Source organism: Schistocerca nitens, chromosome 9 (assembly GCF_023898315.1).
Source record: "Schistocerca nitens isolate TAMUIC-IGC-003100 chromosome 9, iqSchNite1.1, whole genome shotgun sequence".
NCBI lineage: Eukaryota > Metazoa > Arthropoda > Insecta > Orthoptera > Acrididae > Schistocerca > Schistocerca nitens.
In genome coordinates this window covers 278,950,503-278,967,096 of record NC_064622.1, presented here as the reverse complement: position 1 = coordinate 278,967,096, position 16,594 = coordinate 278,950,503, and the positions used below count along the sequence as shown (strand labels likewise).

At 42.2% G+C, this 16,594-nt stretch overlaps 1 protein-coding gene across 1 annotated transcript in view; it reads right to left on the bottom strand.

Moving 5' to 3' along the window:
- Positions 1-580: 580 nt before the first annotated feature.
- Positions 581-16,594, bottom strand: part of LOC126204182 (ankyrin repeat and SAM domain-containing protein 3-like) — a 120,220-nt gene continuing 104,206 nt past the window's right edge. Inside the window, exon 7 of the mRNA XM_049938586.1 lies at positions 581-644. Within this exon, the coding sequence (XP_049794543.1) occupies positions 581-644 (64 nt within the window). The remainder of the gene's footprint in view (positions 645-16,594) is intronic.

Sequence of the window (16,594 nt, the reverse complement as noted above, 5' to 3'; positions counted from 1 at the left end):
ACTTTTATTAAGATAAAGTGGTACAACAACATTTATAAAACTGTCTAGCAATGCTGCTTTCATTTCACACCTTTAACAAGAGTACAAAGTTAAAAATTTTCTCTACCAAGAAGGCAGTCAATAAAATTTATCATGCATACAATCTTGTCAGCCATTACTAAAACAGCAGCAAGATATAAAATATTACTTTTTGTAAAAACATGTGAAAAATCTGCTAATCTTTAATACTGTTCACATAAAGTATACCTATATTGCACATATCAGTTCATAAACAGCAATAAATATTGCCTCCTTGGTAAACAATTATGTAAAGGAAACACACAGAGAGATAAAATGATTGGTGGTAGAGGCACACAAACAACAGATTTCATTGTCCATGTATTTTTAAACATAATTCTTTGCAGAGCGAATTGAGGGACTGGGAGAAAAAAAAAGGGAAATGGGGAGGGAGGGAGGGAGGGGGTATTAGATAGATATTTAATATTCATTTAGTTTCTTCATGCCTTTTGAAGTTTCTAATAGTTTCATCTATAAAATAAATATATTCTGAAATAAATTTTTTGCAGCTTTAGGTTTCCTCTCATAAGATCTCAGTCAGGCGGTCTCTGACAGCTGACAGTACCTTCTTTCTTGGGCCCATAGTCCTGTAATTGCACCAGATTTTCCAGATTTACAAAGTGAATAGTTTACATCCCAAAAATTTCTTTATATCTTTAACTAAATATTGAATTCACAAGTAATTTACAATCTTCAAGAACTGAAATCAATTTTATAATTCACTTAATTGTTGAATCTTCCATTGCATGCTGGGACATAAAACATCTGATCATGAATTCATATCTTTTTAATTTTTTCTCTGTACCTCAGAAGTGGCTCTCTGTTGTTTCCATAGTTATCAACAATTGACACTACTTAATCATTTTTGTTTTGGGAAATTTGACATTTCCATTTTTGTCTACAATATTTTACTTGAATTTTATTAAAATCTTACCTGTCTGTGCTAGAGTACAACAAGACAGTGTGAAAAGGCAACTTCACATAGAAATATGGGGTATGACACCAAGAACATCACACACATGACATTGTTCACAGCTCATGTAAAACATTACAAGATTAGTATTTGAAACACTGTGTGAAGAAATCGAATTGTCAGATCAGCTGGAGACACCATCATTTTGAGATAAATCACATGAATTTACAAAACCTGCCTTTGCTACATTATAGTATAGGTGTCAGAATTTGCATGACACACATTCAAACTTTCACATTCCAGTTGAGTGGGATCCATCTGTTGGGTACATCAGAGGAGATGTTGAGGAAATAATGAGGTCAGAGATAGTATATTGGTAAGTGCTGTGCTAGTTTTGACCTGGAGATGATAAAAATATAAGCTGAGAAGTAAAGATGAACTGAGAACAAGAGAAATGAGAATTGTAATTAGTGCAATTTATGAAGAACTAAGAGGGGGGGAAATCAAAAAGAGAGGAGAGGGGGTGGGGCATCACAAGGGGGGGGGGGGGGGGGGCTGAACAGTTAATCGAGACAAAGACCATATGTATGTGCTGGAGTATGTACTTATCTCCAGAACTGTTCAGGGAAATGTGCTGGGAGAATACAAATGGTCAGTGTGATGTGGCAGGCACGTACTCAGTCAGTCCCTTGAGTTACACTTCAGATCAAGCTCAGCAACTTGGTGTCCCTAAGATGAACTGTTTTTCTCTATCCATTCATGTGCTCAACCAGTTTAGTGGTGCTCATTGCTACATAAGAATCCATGCATTGAACTCTTATCAGTTGAGAGGCAGCATGTGGTTGTATTTTTTGCTCTGCTTTTGATGTTGGATGCTTTATCAGTGGAAGGGCTAATGCAAGTGATAGTGAGTGGATGCATGTGGTAGGTTTTACAACAGGAACAGCTGCAGGGGTAAGAATGTTGGGTTAGAGAGATAACTTGTTGAACCATATGCCATTCCCAGACCATTACCTTAAACCTACATTTTCTAACAGTGCAATATTTACCACTGTAGAAACTGCCCTATGCAACCACCAGTTACTGCAGCCTCACACTAGGAAATCCTACAGCATCAAAGGTAGAGCGACTTGTGAAGCCACACATGTCCTCTACCAACATATATGTTCATTCCACAGCTTATTATATTAGAAGACCATTAGTATACTAGCTAAATACATAAGTGAACACAAAAGAACTCTGCCTTGGGGACAACTCAGTCAGTCAGTCAGTCAGTCAGTCAGTCAGTCAGTCCATCCCTAGCAATGAAACATAACAGGTTGTAAATTCTACTGTTCCTATGTTAGGAAAGTTTATACAGAAATAAAAATGAACAAATAATTACCCATTATTTGCATTCAAAATTTGAACACAAAAGGAAATTAAAACCTAGACTTGTTTGTTATAAAGCAATGCACAACCATGACACACAAACAAAGGCAAACACACACACCTGATGAATGAAAGATAGAGCATAAGTCATGATGGGTGTGAGGAATGTGAACCATTCCTATCGGTAAGAAATAACTAACAATGTAAAGAAAATGCCATGGAAGTGAAAAAAAATTTCTTCTACTCATGTGTATCTGAAGGTGCATTTTTGTTTCTTCTTCTAGGCATTAATGTTCTAATTGCTCTGTGTCTTTTATATCTGTGCACTAAGAAGTAGTTGGACCAAATATAAAACTAATAAATAAAAATGGCAGTGCTTATCAAGGCAATTAGCAGAAATATATTTAAAAAAGGTAGAAGTGGTCAACATTAAGCAGGTACAATTTGCTCAAATTCACCAGTTTCATATGTTATAAATTTGGAGGTAATTCAGCAAAGACTAGAACATTATGAGAGACAACAACAGAGAAGAGGTATATCTTACTTCTTAGCCCATCCATCCATCCATCCATCCATCCATCCATCCATCCATCCATCCATCCATCCATCCATCATCATCATCCAATTTGATCACTTGGTGATATGGCTTCTGTGTCTGGGTGTAATGTAGGATCCCTGCAGGTTCTTTCATTTCTGGCAATCTTGAGCTTCCCATTGCCAGTCCAGTCTGGCTGTGTTTTTTAAGTCTCTGTCCCATCTGTCCGGTAGTCTTCCCCTTTGTCTCTTTTGGTAAATTGGGCTCCAATCTAGTACTTGTTTGACCACACGCCATAACCACCCCATTGCCACTTCAAAGTGTTCACTCTTCCGTTATGACACTGTCTGATATCAGCTGCTTTCCTTCCTTCCTTCCTTCCTTCGTGTAGCCCAACATTGATCTTTCCATTCCTCTTGGACTACCATTAGTTTTCCGACAATGAACTCATTTAATTGTCTGTGTCTCACAGCCATAATTTATTATGGGCAATATACATTGGTCAAAAATGGTTTTCATCAACTCAGCCAGCATCTTGGACTTCAAAACCGAGGCTTACCCTCCATAAGATTGCCAACCTAATTTAATATATCAAAATGTTTGTGGTTTTACGTTTCCTTTCATATTCAGAAGCTGACCAAGATAAACATATTCTGTGGACCTTTGCCTACTTCCAACAGATGTATTACTCTCCAGTGTCCATTCATTCATAATTATCTTGGTTTGATCATAGTTCATTTTTAGGCCAAATTCAAAGCAGACATGCTGGTTCACTAATAAGTATTCAAAGTTGTTCTATACTATTTGCAAATAGCATGATATTGTCAGAAAATCACAGGTTATTTCATCTCTTTCCCAGAATTTGGATTCCCTTTGTTTTCCTCTCTAAATTAGACACTGCTTTTCCATGGACTACTAAAAATAGTTTTAGAGATCTATAAAGTCACTTTGCTTGACACCATTTTTGATAAGAAATTCATTGATATCTTCAACTACATTCGCAAATGCTATGGATGTTTTCTATATGTTCTTTGTAACTTTGTTATAGGCCTGTTCTACTCCTTACTCTGTTAGAGTCTCAAACACAGTTGGATGACTCATCAAATCTAATACCTTTTTGAAATCTATGAAGGCAAGACAGAGAGGTAGATGGCACTCATTTGTTGTTCTAATTGTTTTGTGCCGAGTGAGGATATGATTGATTGTACTAAATCCTGTGTGGAACCCAGCTTGTTCAATGAGGTGGGCCAGGCCCAGTGTAGTGCCCAATCTGGTAGTCAAAATTCTAGTAAAAACTTCATGCAGAGGAGGAGGAGGAGGAGGAGGAGGAGGAGGAGGAGGATCACTGTCTGGTAGAGTGGGCAGAACTACACAGCAGCAGGATAAGGCTGCCAGGCACAGTGTTGGGTGGCTATGGGGGAGGGTGGATGGAAGGGGGGGAGGGGGATGGGGAGTGGAAAACGAGGAGCAGAGAAAGGGAGCGTTAGAAGAGAGTGATGCACAATCAGGGTGAAGAGACATGAATTGGGAAGGAGGTAACAGGACACGGGGTGAAAACTATTTGGTGGAGAGTCTGGGAACACCAAATTACTGTAGGTTGAAATCAGTAAATATCAGTAGCACAGAGTGTTTTGTAATGGTAGCTCCCATTTGTGGAGTAAGAAAAGCTGGTGTTGGAGGAGAGGATCTAGATAGCGCGGGTTGTGGAACAACTACTAAACTCAAGTATGTTATGTCCTAGGGTGGTCCACTTTGTTCTTGACCAGTCTAGCAGTGGCCATTCATCCTGGTGGACAACTGGTTGATTGTCATTCTAATATAAAAAGCTGAACAATGACTGCAGCAGAGCTGGTATATGACATGGCTGCCTTCAGAGGTAACCTGGCCTCTGATGAGGTATAAGCTTGCGACACAACTGGAAAAGGAAGTGCTTGGTGGATGGATTAGACAGGTCCTGCACCTGGGTCCTCCACAGGGGTACGTTCCCTGTGCCAAGTATTTGGAATTTAGAGTGACCCAGGGACAGACTGTGATGCTTTGAAGGTTGTGTCTGTGATGGAACACCACTTCAGGCAGGGTGGGAAGGACCTTCGCTTTATCCTTCATATCAAAGCATGGTGATAGATAATTAAAGACCTGATGAAGGATCTGGTACAGCTGTTCCACTCTGGGGTGTTATTAGGTTGGTTTGTTTTAGGGCACAAAAACAATTACGGCCATACACACCCATGTCAGAACCATAGAACACAAACACAAAAAAGGAGTTAAAACGACTACACATTAAGCCCAGTCAACTGAAGGAAAGACAGCTAAAAACAAGGACTTGGTGAAAGGTCCATAAAATATGCCATAGACACAACAGAGGTCCTGATCGAAAGATTAAATGCCCTTAACCATATTGCTATGGCAGATAAAAAGTAAAACGCGTCATTTGCTAAAACATCCAATAATTCAGATGACAAACATAAGTGGTTAAAAAAATTGGGCGTTCCATCAGGAAAAGGCAAACCATCAAAGGTTGAGGACAATGAGCACAAAGTGGTGGGGGATCACCACTTAACAAATGGAGATGGCCAAAGAGACAGTGTCTGATACGCAACCTAGCTAGAATGGCCTCCTCAAAGCCAGAGGGCTGAGAGGTGGTCATCCAAGCCGCTGGGAGACATTTAATTCCCCAGAGTTTGCTTCCATGAAGGTAAGACAAGTGGTGACACCATCTGCTGACAGATGGCAACACAGAGCTCATCAGAGGGAATGCACAAACTAGTGGGCTGAGGTACGAGGACTGCAGCCTTGGCAGCAATGTCAGTAGCCTCGTTTCCAATAAGAATAACGTGACAAGAGACCCATATAAAAAACACAGTGGCTCCATCACAAGTGAGCAAGTGAGAGCTTTCCTGGACCCATTGCACTAATGGATGGAGAACAGCACACACAGGCTCTGAGGGGCACACAGTGTCAGAGACAATTGAAAAGCCTGTGTCGCCAGATGTACTGCATGGCCTGATACAGGGCAAAGAGCTCCGCTGTAAATACTGAGCAGTGTTCTGAAAGCCAATACTGAAAAATGTTAGTGCCAATGACAAAGAGACACCCGACACCACAGTCAGTCCAAGAACCACCAGTGTATGCAAAGGTACTGTCATGAAATTTGGTGTGAAGTGTCCAGAAACTTGCGGAGATAGAGCAAGTCTGGAGTAGTGTTCTTAGGAAGTGAATGAAGTCCAAGGTGATCACAGGCCACCATGCAAAGCCAAGGTGATGAAGGTTCACACGCACTGGGAAAGTGGCAAGTAGTGTGAAATTAAGCTGCCAGGGCAATAGCCGAAAGTGAACTCCAGGAGGTAAGAAAGAAGAGGGAGGTGCCCCATACCGGTGATCAAACAATTTATCACAGAAAGAGGCATAGGATGGGTGTCCAGGCATGGCAGACAAATGGCATGTGTATCTGCTGAGGAAAAAACCACAGTGGTAGTTCGGCAGCTTCTGTGTATGGACTTTCAACCGGGCTAGTGTAAAAGGTGCCAGTGTCCAAACGAATGCCACAATGGTGGATTGTATTGAGACGGCATGAGATGAATGGATGTGCAGATGCATAAACAAAACATCCATAGTCTATTTTCAAACGGATAAGGAACTGGTACAAACAGAGGAGGATGGTCTGATCCGCTCCCCAGGAAGTACCGCTAAAGACATGTAGGACATTGAGGGATCGTGTACAGTTGGCAGCCAGGTAAAGAAAATGGGAGAACCAAGAAAGTTTCCTATCAAGAATGAGCCCCAGGAATTTCACAGTTTCACCGAATGGAAGAGCAACAAGCCCAGGATGTAAAGATGGTGGATTAAACGAATTCCGCCACCAGAAACTCATATAAATAGTTTTTTCAGTGAAAAAGCAAAAGCCATTGTCGATGCTTGATCAAGACAACACTGATGATGCCGCCCAATGAGATAAGACCATGGACTTAGATGACAAAATTCATCAATTAAAAGTGAGCCAGAGATACTGGTGTGAGACAGGCCATAGTAGGGTTAATGGTGACAGCAAAGAGAATGATGCTCAGGACAGAACCATGAGGCACTCTGTTTTCCTGGATAAAAGTGTCTGACAAGGCAGAGGGTATGCAGCCTTGGAAGCCCCACGTGTAGAGTGTATGGAGGATACCAGTCCTCCAGTAGATGTTGTAGGCTTTTTCCAAATTAAAAAACATGGCCACAGTCTGGTTTCTGCAGAAAACAATTCATGACATGGGTTGAAAAAGTGTATGATGGTCAACTGCAGAACAGTGTGCTCTAAATCCACATTGTGCAGTGGTTAGTAAATTGAGAGACTCTAACCACCTTATCAGCCGTGCATGACTTGTACATTCCATCACCTTGCCAACACAGCTGGTGAGAGAAATGAGGCAGTAGTTATGTGGAAGGTGTTTGTCCTTACCAGGACTGGGTATGGGTCTGACAGTGGCTTCATGCCAGCTTCTGAGAAACATGCCTTCTGCCCAGATGCAACTGTACCAGTGAAGGAGAAACTGATTGGCCACAAGAGAGATTCTGCAGCATCTGAATGAGAACATCGTATGGTCCTGTAGCAGAGTCGCTATGGTCGCAGGTTCGAATCCTGCCTCGGGCATGGATGGATGTGATGTCCTTAGGTTATTTAGGTTTAATTAGTTCTACGTTCTAGGCAACTGATGACCTCAGAAGTTAAGCCGCATAGTGCTCAGAGCCATTTGAACCATTTTTTTTTTTTTTTTTTTTTTTAGCAGAGGAGTGGGATGAAGTGAGAGAATGATCTAGCTCACTCACAGTAAAAGTGGCATTGTAGCACTCATGATGATGAGAAGAGATTGGTATTTTCCAAGCCTCCCTCACTCATTTCCAACAGAGGAAGGCAGGGCAATAGTGGGCGGAGCTCAAAATCTCTGCAAAATAGCAGCACAAGGTGTTGGAGATAGCAATAGAGTCCATTATGACATCATCTGCTATTATCATGCCAAAAATTGGGGAATGGACCTTGGTCCCAGAGAGCTGTTGGAGGTTGGCCCACATAATGGAAGAGGGAGTGGAACTGTTAGTATATCTAGTAAATGAAATCCAGTTAGCTTTTTTGTTATCCCGAAGAATGCAACAACAATGCATATGTAACTGTTTGTAACTAATACATTTTACCATCATAGGATGACAAAAATGCAGAGAGCACATCTCCACACACAAATTCTATCATGGCATGCCTCAATCCACCAAGGGACTGGGACACATCGTGGTAAAGAGGAAGAGCGAGGACTGGAATGTTTTGCGGTGGTAAGGTATTCTACTTTGTCATCACAACTGGGGAAATAACATTTGTCAAAGGTTGCCAGGGAGGAGTAAAGCCTCCAGTCAGCCTTAGAAAGCTGCACATAGGTGGGATAACAATCAGCAAACTGATAGCACATGGGAAAAGGTTATCTGAGCAAGTGTCAGAAAGAACAGACCACTCGAGACAACTGGCAAGCTGGTCAGTGCAAAAGGAGAGGTCCAAATGGGAACAGATGTGGGTGGAGTCTGAAAGGAAAGTGGGTGCTCCCATGTTAAGACAAATAAGGTGAAGCTGATTGAGAAGGCTGGCCGAGAGGGAACCTCTCATAGGTTCCAGGAGAGCTTCAGAGGGGATGGTGTGCATGAAGTCATTGAGTGACAGAAAGGAGTGAGGGAGTTGCACAATAAGCTGGAGGGATGTAAACGGTACAAAGGGAAAAAAGTCAAGTGAGGAAGGTAAAGATGAACTGCAACAGCTTGAAGGTGGGTAATCAGGGAGATGGGTTCATGTAAAAGCGAACCGGAAAGAAATGTGAGAGATCAAAGCGGTTGTGAGGACAATTTTGTTTCCTGGAGACAGAGAACAAGTGGATGCTGAAATTCCAAGAGCAGTCATAATTTCTCATTTGGATCTAAGGCAGCAAACATTCAATTGGAGGACAGTTGTGAAGAGGAAAGCGGAAGAGGCAAAAAATGGAGGGGTACCACCTCACCTCAGCGGCTGCAGAGTGCCAGCCTTTGAAGACTCACTGCTACAGGTGGCAGAGGCTGGAGGATCCTGCTCTATCAGGTCTAAAGAGGCATCATCATTTGCACTCTGTCAGTCTGCAGAGTCCAGGGCAGAAAATGGTTGGCAGTTCACACCAATGATGTGGATGTCAGCCAGGTGAGGGTATCACGTGACAACACCACTGAAGAGGATCTAAGAGTCAGCAAAGGAGAAGACTGTTTGCCTTTGTTTGATTTTTTTTGGAGCCTTTGTGGGTGGTAGATGATTCAGATGTTTGTTGGCTGGAGGGACGTAACAAGTTTTCACACGAGTACTAGTCCTGTCCTTTCCAGACTGCTGGTTGTGTAGCAGGTGACTTTGCCTTGTGTAGGCAAAAGTTTGTTGGCGTGTTGCACAGCATGAGGAGCAGGTGGCAGAGGTGCTACCATGACACTGGGTGATTTTATAACAACAATGCTGAATTTGAGGTTGCACATCTGCATGGTCATGTCCTTCATGGAGCAAGATGTATCAAGAACAGTACTGTAAGTGCGGGATGGCAAAATGCAGAGTTTCTGAATAGCCAATAACTTGCAAACAACACAGTAAGGCACTTTTCCTGTCACTTGGATCTCCTGGACAGCCTGCTCATTGAGATACATGGGACAATCTTGGGAGAAGGCTGCATGGTCACCATTGCAATTGATAAAGTGGGGAGGAGGAGACAGACAATCACCTTTGTGAGCATCCCTGACACAGGTTACACATTTGGCTGGGTGTCAACAGAACATTCAAGAGTGGTTGTAACATTGACACTGGTAGCAATGTATCGGGTTTGGAATTTACGATCAAACTGTGATGACTTCACAGTCTGCTTTGACTTTTTTTCAATGGAAGACTACTCTATAAAACATGAAAAAAAGAGTGCGTGTGGGTATGAAGGATGCATCTCTTTTTCACCACCAGTGCAGCAATGTCTTGATCAGTGAGGTATGTTTCAATTTCTGCCTTGGTCAGGCCATCGAGCAGCCTAGTGTAAATAACACAATGTGAAGAGTTCAGTGTTCGATGGACCTCAACATGAACAGGACAGTCGTGGAGGAGTGAAGCTGCAAGCAGTTGTGCTTGGGAATCTGATGTAGTCTCCAAAAGCAAAGTGCCATTGTGTAAACAAGAGCAGGATTTCAAAGGGCCAGCAATTCCAGCAACACCTTTCTGAATAATAAACAGATTGACCATCTTCAGTATGTGAAACCACGGGGAACTGTGGTGCATCTGGGAGGGTTTTTGAATCATTAGCCTTATTTTGTTTATGCTTAGTAGATGTACACTGTGAAGAAGGTGATTGGCTCATTGCAAGAAAATCCCCCATGATCACCCGCATATTCGATGACATGCTCCTTCCAACTGCGGGCCCCTCTCAGAAGGGGCACACCCACCTTAGGTGATAGTTCACACCTCAGGTCACACCTACTGAACACCTGACAGAGGGACCAATTGGCAATTTGGGAAAGTAACAACTCAGGCAATCACCCTCCCTGGGCCTACCCTGTACCAAGGGGAATGTGCAGGCCCTACCTGTCAACCCAGGGCTGGAAAATATGCGTTAGTCAGTCACCTGTTCTGTGTCAGACACATGGGCTGGCCTGCAGGAGTGCACAGGGAGGGAGAAGAAAAAGAGGAACCTCAAATGACAAAGCGGAGGAAGGATAGGAAAAGGAGAACAAAGAAAGAAAAAAGGAACAAAAAAACAATGGAGATACTTTTCTCGTAAGAGGCTACTTAAAATGCACAACACATTCGCAAAAACATCCCAGGCATCCTTCCCCAAGGGAGGGGAAAAAGGATAGCAAGAGGACAGACATGCAGCAAGGAAGGGGAAAGATGCTGCAAAGGCTGGGGCCCCGTGGTAGTCAAGCACAAACCCACCAAAGAGCGGCGAGCCCCCTGTGGGAGTTGTGTTGGGTGATGAGGGGGAAGCTTCTTTGTAGTTAGTTCTTGGTGGTGGTGGGTTGATTGGGGATGTGTGGAGATTTGGCACGGGAAATCTGTATTGTGGATTAGGTCTGGGAGATACTTCTGGGCTGTGAAGGCCTTGGTGAGACCTTCACTATGCTGGACATTGAAGGTCTTGTCACGTAAGATATGCCATTCCCAGGTGGCCAGACTGTATGGGAGGTATTGTTTGGTGTGGAGGGGATGGCAGCTGTCAAAAAACATACTGATGAAACATGCATTTTTATTTGAAAATGATATCTGTAAAAAAACAGTTTCTCCACATGTTCTTTAATATATTCTTGGTTAGAGGATGCATCTGGCAACAATAGTTCTCAGCACACATTAACTATTGTTTTAGGATGTATCTTACAAATCAAGAAATACATTAACTTTGCATAACATATGGTAATGTTTTTAAGGTTCCATACCTCAATCGGTAAAAACAGAGTCTTGTCCAACTATTAACATCCCTTTTCATCATTAACAAGTAGATATACCAAATTCAAATTTATGTCCCATACTAAGGCCTATGGTTCCTTGGTGGTGTAAACATTTTAGATTCTATGTCAATGCAATCAAAAGATATGGCCATTTATGTTAACAACTATGATACTTGCAAACCTACTGTTCAAAACCTATAGGCAGAAACAGAAGTACGACTTCAAACAGCCATGATTGCTACTGTACAGCCTTTGTTATGATTATCACAAAGGCTGTACAATAGTGATATTGGGTGTTTGAAGTTGTACTTTTGTTTCTGCATTAATCTAGATCACGCCCTAGAGTGACAATGTCAAGCACATACAAAACCTACAGGGTACTTCCCACAGACCAAGAATCATTAAATTTGACATGAAGTAAAGTTTCACAGTGACATGTAAAGAAAAAGAAAAAACAATGAATATATGAAAAAATATATATTTTTCATCATTTGTTATCAGATTTAAAATTAAAACATTCTCAGACTCTCTGAATTCCCCAGACTGATATCTTGTCAATGCCAACATCGAAAACAGGCAAAAATCTTTGAGCTTCTTGATTCCTGTAATGGATGAATTATCTATATACACAATTATGTTTGTATGATACCCTCGGAGAGTGTGTCCAACTCACACTTAGCCTTTTTGATAGAGGTCAGCTAGTTTACCAGTAAGGAGAATTCCAAACTTTTACAAAGTAAATGGCACTGCCACAGATGCTTCTCTTTGAAATTACAATTAACTGTAATTTAAAAACCTGATATCTACATCAACATTTCCAAACCACTGAAGTGCATGGCGAAGGGTATGTCCATTGTACCAGTTATTATGACTTTCTCCCATTCCATTCACATATGGTCTGTGGAAAGAGGGACTGCTTAAATGTGTGTGCATACTGTAATTAGTTTAACCTTGCCTGATAACCTCAGCTTGCTTTGAATGAAATAGAAAAATCTCTGCTTATAAGGCAGTGTCTCCTTAACAATCACAATTATATGAAATTCGTTTATTTTAAGGATCTATTGACTGCTTTTTCTCTTAATAAAAAAAGAAAGACCTTCAGGATATTAAACATTGCAAGGGTTATTCAGGTAAGGGGAGGCACAGAGATGCAGATACAGAGAAAAAACCTCTGATAGCATACATATGAATGGCAACAGGGAGAGAAACACAACAGCATCTCAGATTTAAATATCATTGTAACAGCTGTCTGTACAACAAAGTCCACTGAAGCTGATATTATGAATCTTGCAGGAGACACACTATAAAAGTATCAATGATGTTGGCAACCTCTTCATTACCCAAGAGAGAAACTCTTCCTGTTTCAACAATAAATCTGAACTTCACAGCTGTGTAGTTTCTCTATAACCTGTTGGTTGTTCCAGAACCCATTGGAGCTTAACACCATTGTCTGCAATAGGAATTATTTCTTTCATTCTTTGCTTTTTTCCCCCTTACTGCTTTGACCATGTCACTTTCGCATTCAAATAAGCAATGAAATGTTAAAAAATATTGCCTTTCATAATCTAACCATCAGTTTTTGTTGGGGAGTCTATTCAAAGTGAATGAAACTTTAAATTTAAACACCCTATATGTCAATCAAAAATTTTGCAAAAGACATACAATTAAGATCTGTATTGATACACACAAAACATATTCTTTATTTTATTTTTATTTCCATGCCATATTAATTCTATTACAAGTATTTATACATACAATATGATATTTGATTGATTTTAGAATTATTGTTGTGGAATGACATACTTCCCAATGAAAGAAGTGAAGCACCTGGAGGACACAGTTGGATGTCAGTGTACACATGCATAGCATCAGAAGGTATGCAGATTGGTATATAGTAAGAGTGGCAATTCTCTGTAACAGAGTGGCCACCAGAGTGTTTTAGTGTTGTTTGTGCAGTTGGGATATATAAAGGACATGAACAGCATCACATGTTGACTGATCACTGAAGGACACAGATGCAGCATGTTCTTAGAGAGAGTTATCAGCACCTGACACTGTTTGAAAGGGCCTTCACTGTGAGTCTACATTTCTTTGGTTTGCTGAATTGTACAACATACTGATTTGTCGGGACTATGGCTATGATAGTTACCCAACATTTGACCTCACGGGAATGAGAGGGGAAGCTTATCTTGGGTCTGGTCGACCACGTCTGATTATCACAATGGAGGTTCACCATGTTGTGCACCAATCCCACCTTAATCCCATTCACACCTGCATCTGTAATCTGAGAAAAGGTAATGGACTCCGTGCAACGTTCTGTATGAGCCCATACTATCGATCAGAGAGTAGTTGCAGCCAGATTATGGAAATACCATCCTAGGCATAGGCTGCCATTAATACAACACAAACAGCTGCATTTTGGAACAGGAAACAATGAATGTTGATGAGCGGCATCACATTGTGTTCAGCAATGAATCATGGTTCTGCACTGCCATAGATAACCACCAGAGAGTATGGTGGGGACATGGAAAGAGTCCCATTCTTTCCATGTTTTGGAGAGGCACAGTGGTGTTACTCCTGGCTTCATATTCTGTAGACATACTGTGTATGACTTCAAGTCAGAACTGGTAGCGATTGAGGGAAGTCTGATGGCATAACAATATGTCATGGACATGCTGCTTGCTCATGTGTCACCTCTCATGTAACAGTACTGTAGTTCATTTTATTTAACATAAGGCTACACCACTAAAAGTACTTATAATTGTCTCAAATTACAAACTAATATCCTGGCCACAAATGTAATCTATTGATCCCGGGCACCAGCAGGAATGCTGCTGGATCACCAGGAAAGCTCTCAAGACATTCTTGAATTACATGGTGAAGAGTCAGGTTTTCAGTGCCACAGGCACAATGTGGGGGAAGTAATTTTCTTGTACTTGTATGGAGAGTTGGCATGCCTTCCAGTGTTGGTTCTATTAAGTTAATAACCGACCAGATCTCACATGATAGTTCAAAGCCAGGTTGAATGATCGGTATGCAAGGCATCTTTAGTTGTTCGACAGTGGCGCAGCTGGACCCCAGTAGAGCTTATCGCAACCACAACTTCCGGTCGCCACGCGCTCGCACAGCCTGACGGGAAGTGAATTATAGTGCAACACGGGCAATCTGGCATCTGTGTCCCTAGAAGTCATTAATATAGAAGCTGGTGAAATCCTTTCAATATCCAGGGGTAGGTGAAGAGACTGAAGCCTTCCTTTGCAAATGGTTGGAATGTTTATGTGAACGGGGAGGGGAGGGGAGGGGTGGAGAGTGCAAATAGGGATTTTTCTTTTTCTTTGTTGTTGTTATGGTTTTAGGGCACAAAACTGCTATGGTCATTAGTGCCCATTCAGTGGATTAGGGAAGGGTAAAAAGAAGAAGGAAAAAAAAAAATTGGAAATCAGCAGCAATGGGAGTGAAACTCAAAAAGTGGGGAAACTAAAAAACAGAAGGAACGCTTAGATAACCACTATAGGAGCGAGGGTTATTTTCCTGAAAAAGAGCTTCAAATGACCGACATCATGTCACTGACACTGATAAACTCAAGGACGTGACCGGCTGAGCACGTGTCATCTGCTAAAATGGAGGATATATCAGGCGACAGCAGTAAACGGGTGTGTAGCACAGTAAAATACGGGAACTGAAGTAAAAGGTGTCTCACTGTCCACAGTTTAGAGCAGTGGGGACAAAGTGTGGGTGGATCACCACTTAAAAGATGTCTATGGCAAAAAAGACAGTGCCCTATCTGAAGCCTAGTTAAAATTACCTCCTCCTGATGATGTGTTCAGGAGGAAGAGGTCCAAGCACAGGGAAGAGCTTTCACGTCCTGCAATTTATTATCGGGAAGTGGAGACCAATGTGCATGTCATAAAAGGGCAACACAAAGACATAAAACACTCTGTAGGTCGGCGAAGGGAACCATGTAAACAGCAGGCTGAGGAAAAGAGAGAGACTGCAGCCTTGGCTGCTATATCCGCTGCCTCGTTTCCACGGATACCAACGTGTCCTGGGATCCAGAGGAATGCCACAGAGACACCCAGCAAGTGGAGGCAGTCCTGAAACCGGTGGACCAGAGAGTGGACAGGGTAAAGAGCATGGAGGCTGAGGAGATAGCTGAGTGAATCTCAGCATATAATATACTGTATCCGCTAATGGCGATTGATGTATTGGACAGCCTGGAGAACAGTGTAAAGCTCTGCAGTAAAAACCGAACACTGGTCTGGAAGCCGAAATCTATTAGGGGTGACGCCAACAATATATGCACTCCCAACACCAAATGATGTTTTTGAGCCATCAGTGTAAATAAATGTGGCATCCTTCATTTGTGCGCATAGAGCAGCAAATGCCTGATGATAAATGAGAGAAGGGGTACCATCCTTGGGAAGCTGACAAAGGTCACAGAGCAGGCAGGTCCAGGGGTGAAACCGAGGTGGTGCTGTGCCCCCAGTTGTCAAGAAAGTGGAAGGAAAGAGAACGTAGCAGTTGACAGAAGCGGCCTCCCGGTAGTAGCAGAGAGGAAGGGCGGCTTGCATACCCTAAATCCAAGGAGGCATCAAAAAAAAAGGTCATGGGCCCGATTAGCAGGCATGGAAGACAGATGGCTAGCTTAACGACTCAGGACAGTTCACCGATTGGACAGCAGAGGTTCAGCAGTCTCAGCATAAAGGCTTTCCACAGGGCTGGTGTAAAAAGCTCCAGACACTAAACACAATCCACCGTGGTGGACAGAGTCGAGACGCCAAAGAATAGACGGCCCAGCAGACGAGTAAACTATGCTTCCATAGTCCAATTTCGAGTGCACTAAGGCACAATATAGGCAGAGGAGGACCACTCCGTCCACTCCCCAGGAGATACCATTCAGAACACAGAGGGTGTTGACAGATCACAGACAGTGAGCTGAGAGATAGGAAACATGGGAGGACAAGCACAGTTTTCTGTCAAACGTAAGTCCCAAGAATTTAGAGACATCCATGAACAGAAGGTCGACAGGGCCTAGATGTAGGGAAGGCGGCAAAAACTCCATACAATGCTAAAAATTTACACAGATGATCTTACTGGGAGAAAAGCGGAAACCGGTTTCGGTGCTCCAAGAGTGGAGGCAATCAAGACATCCTTGAAGACGTCATTCAAGAAGGCTGGTCTGTTGAGAGCTGCAGTAGATCGCAAAATTGTTGACAAAGAGGGAGCCTGAGACATTGAGAAGGAGACAATCCATAATTGGATTTATGGCAATG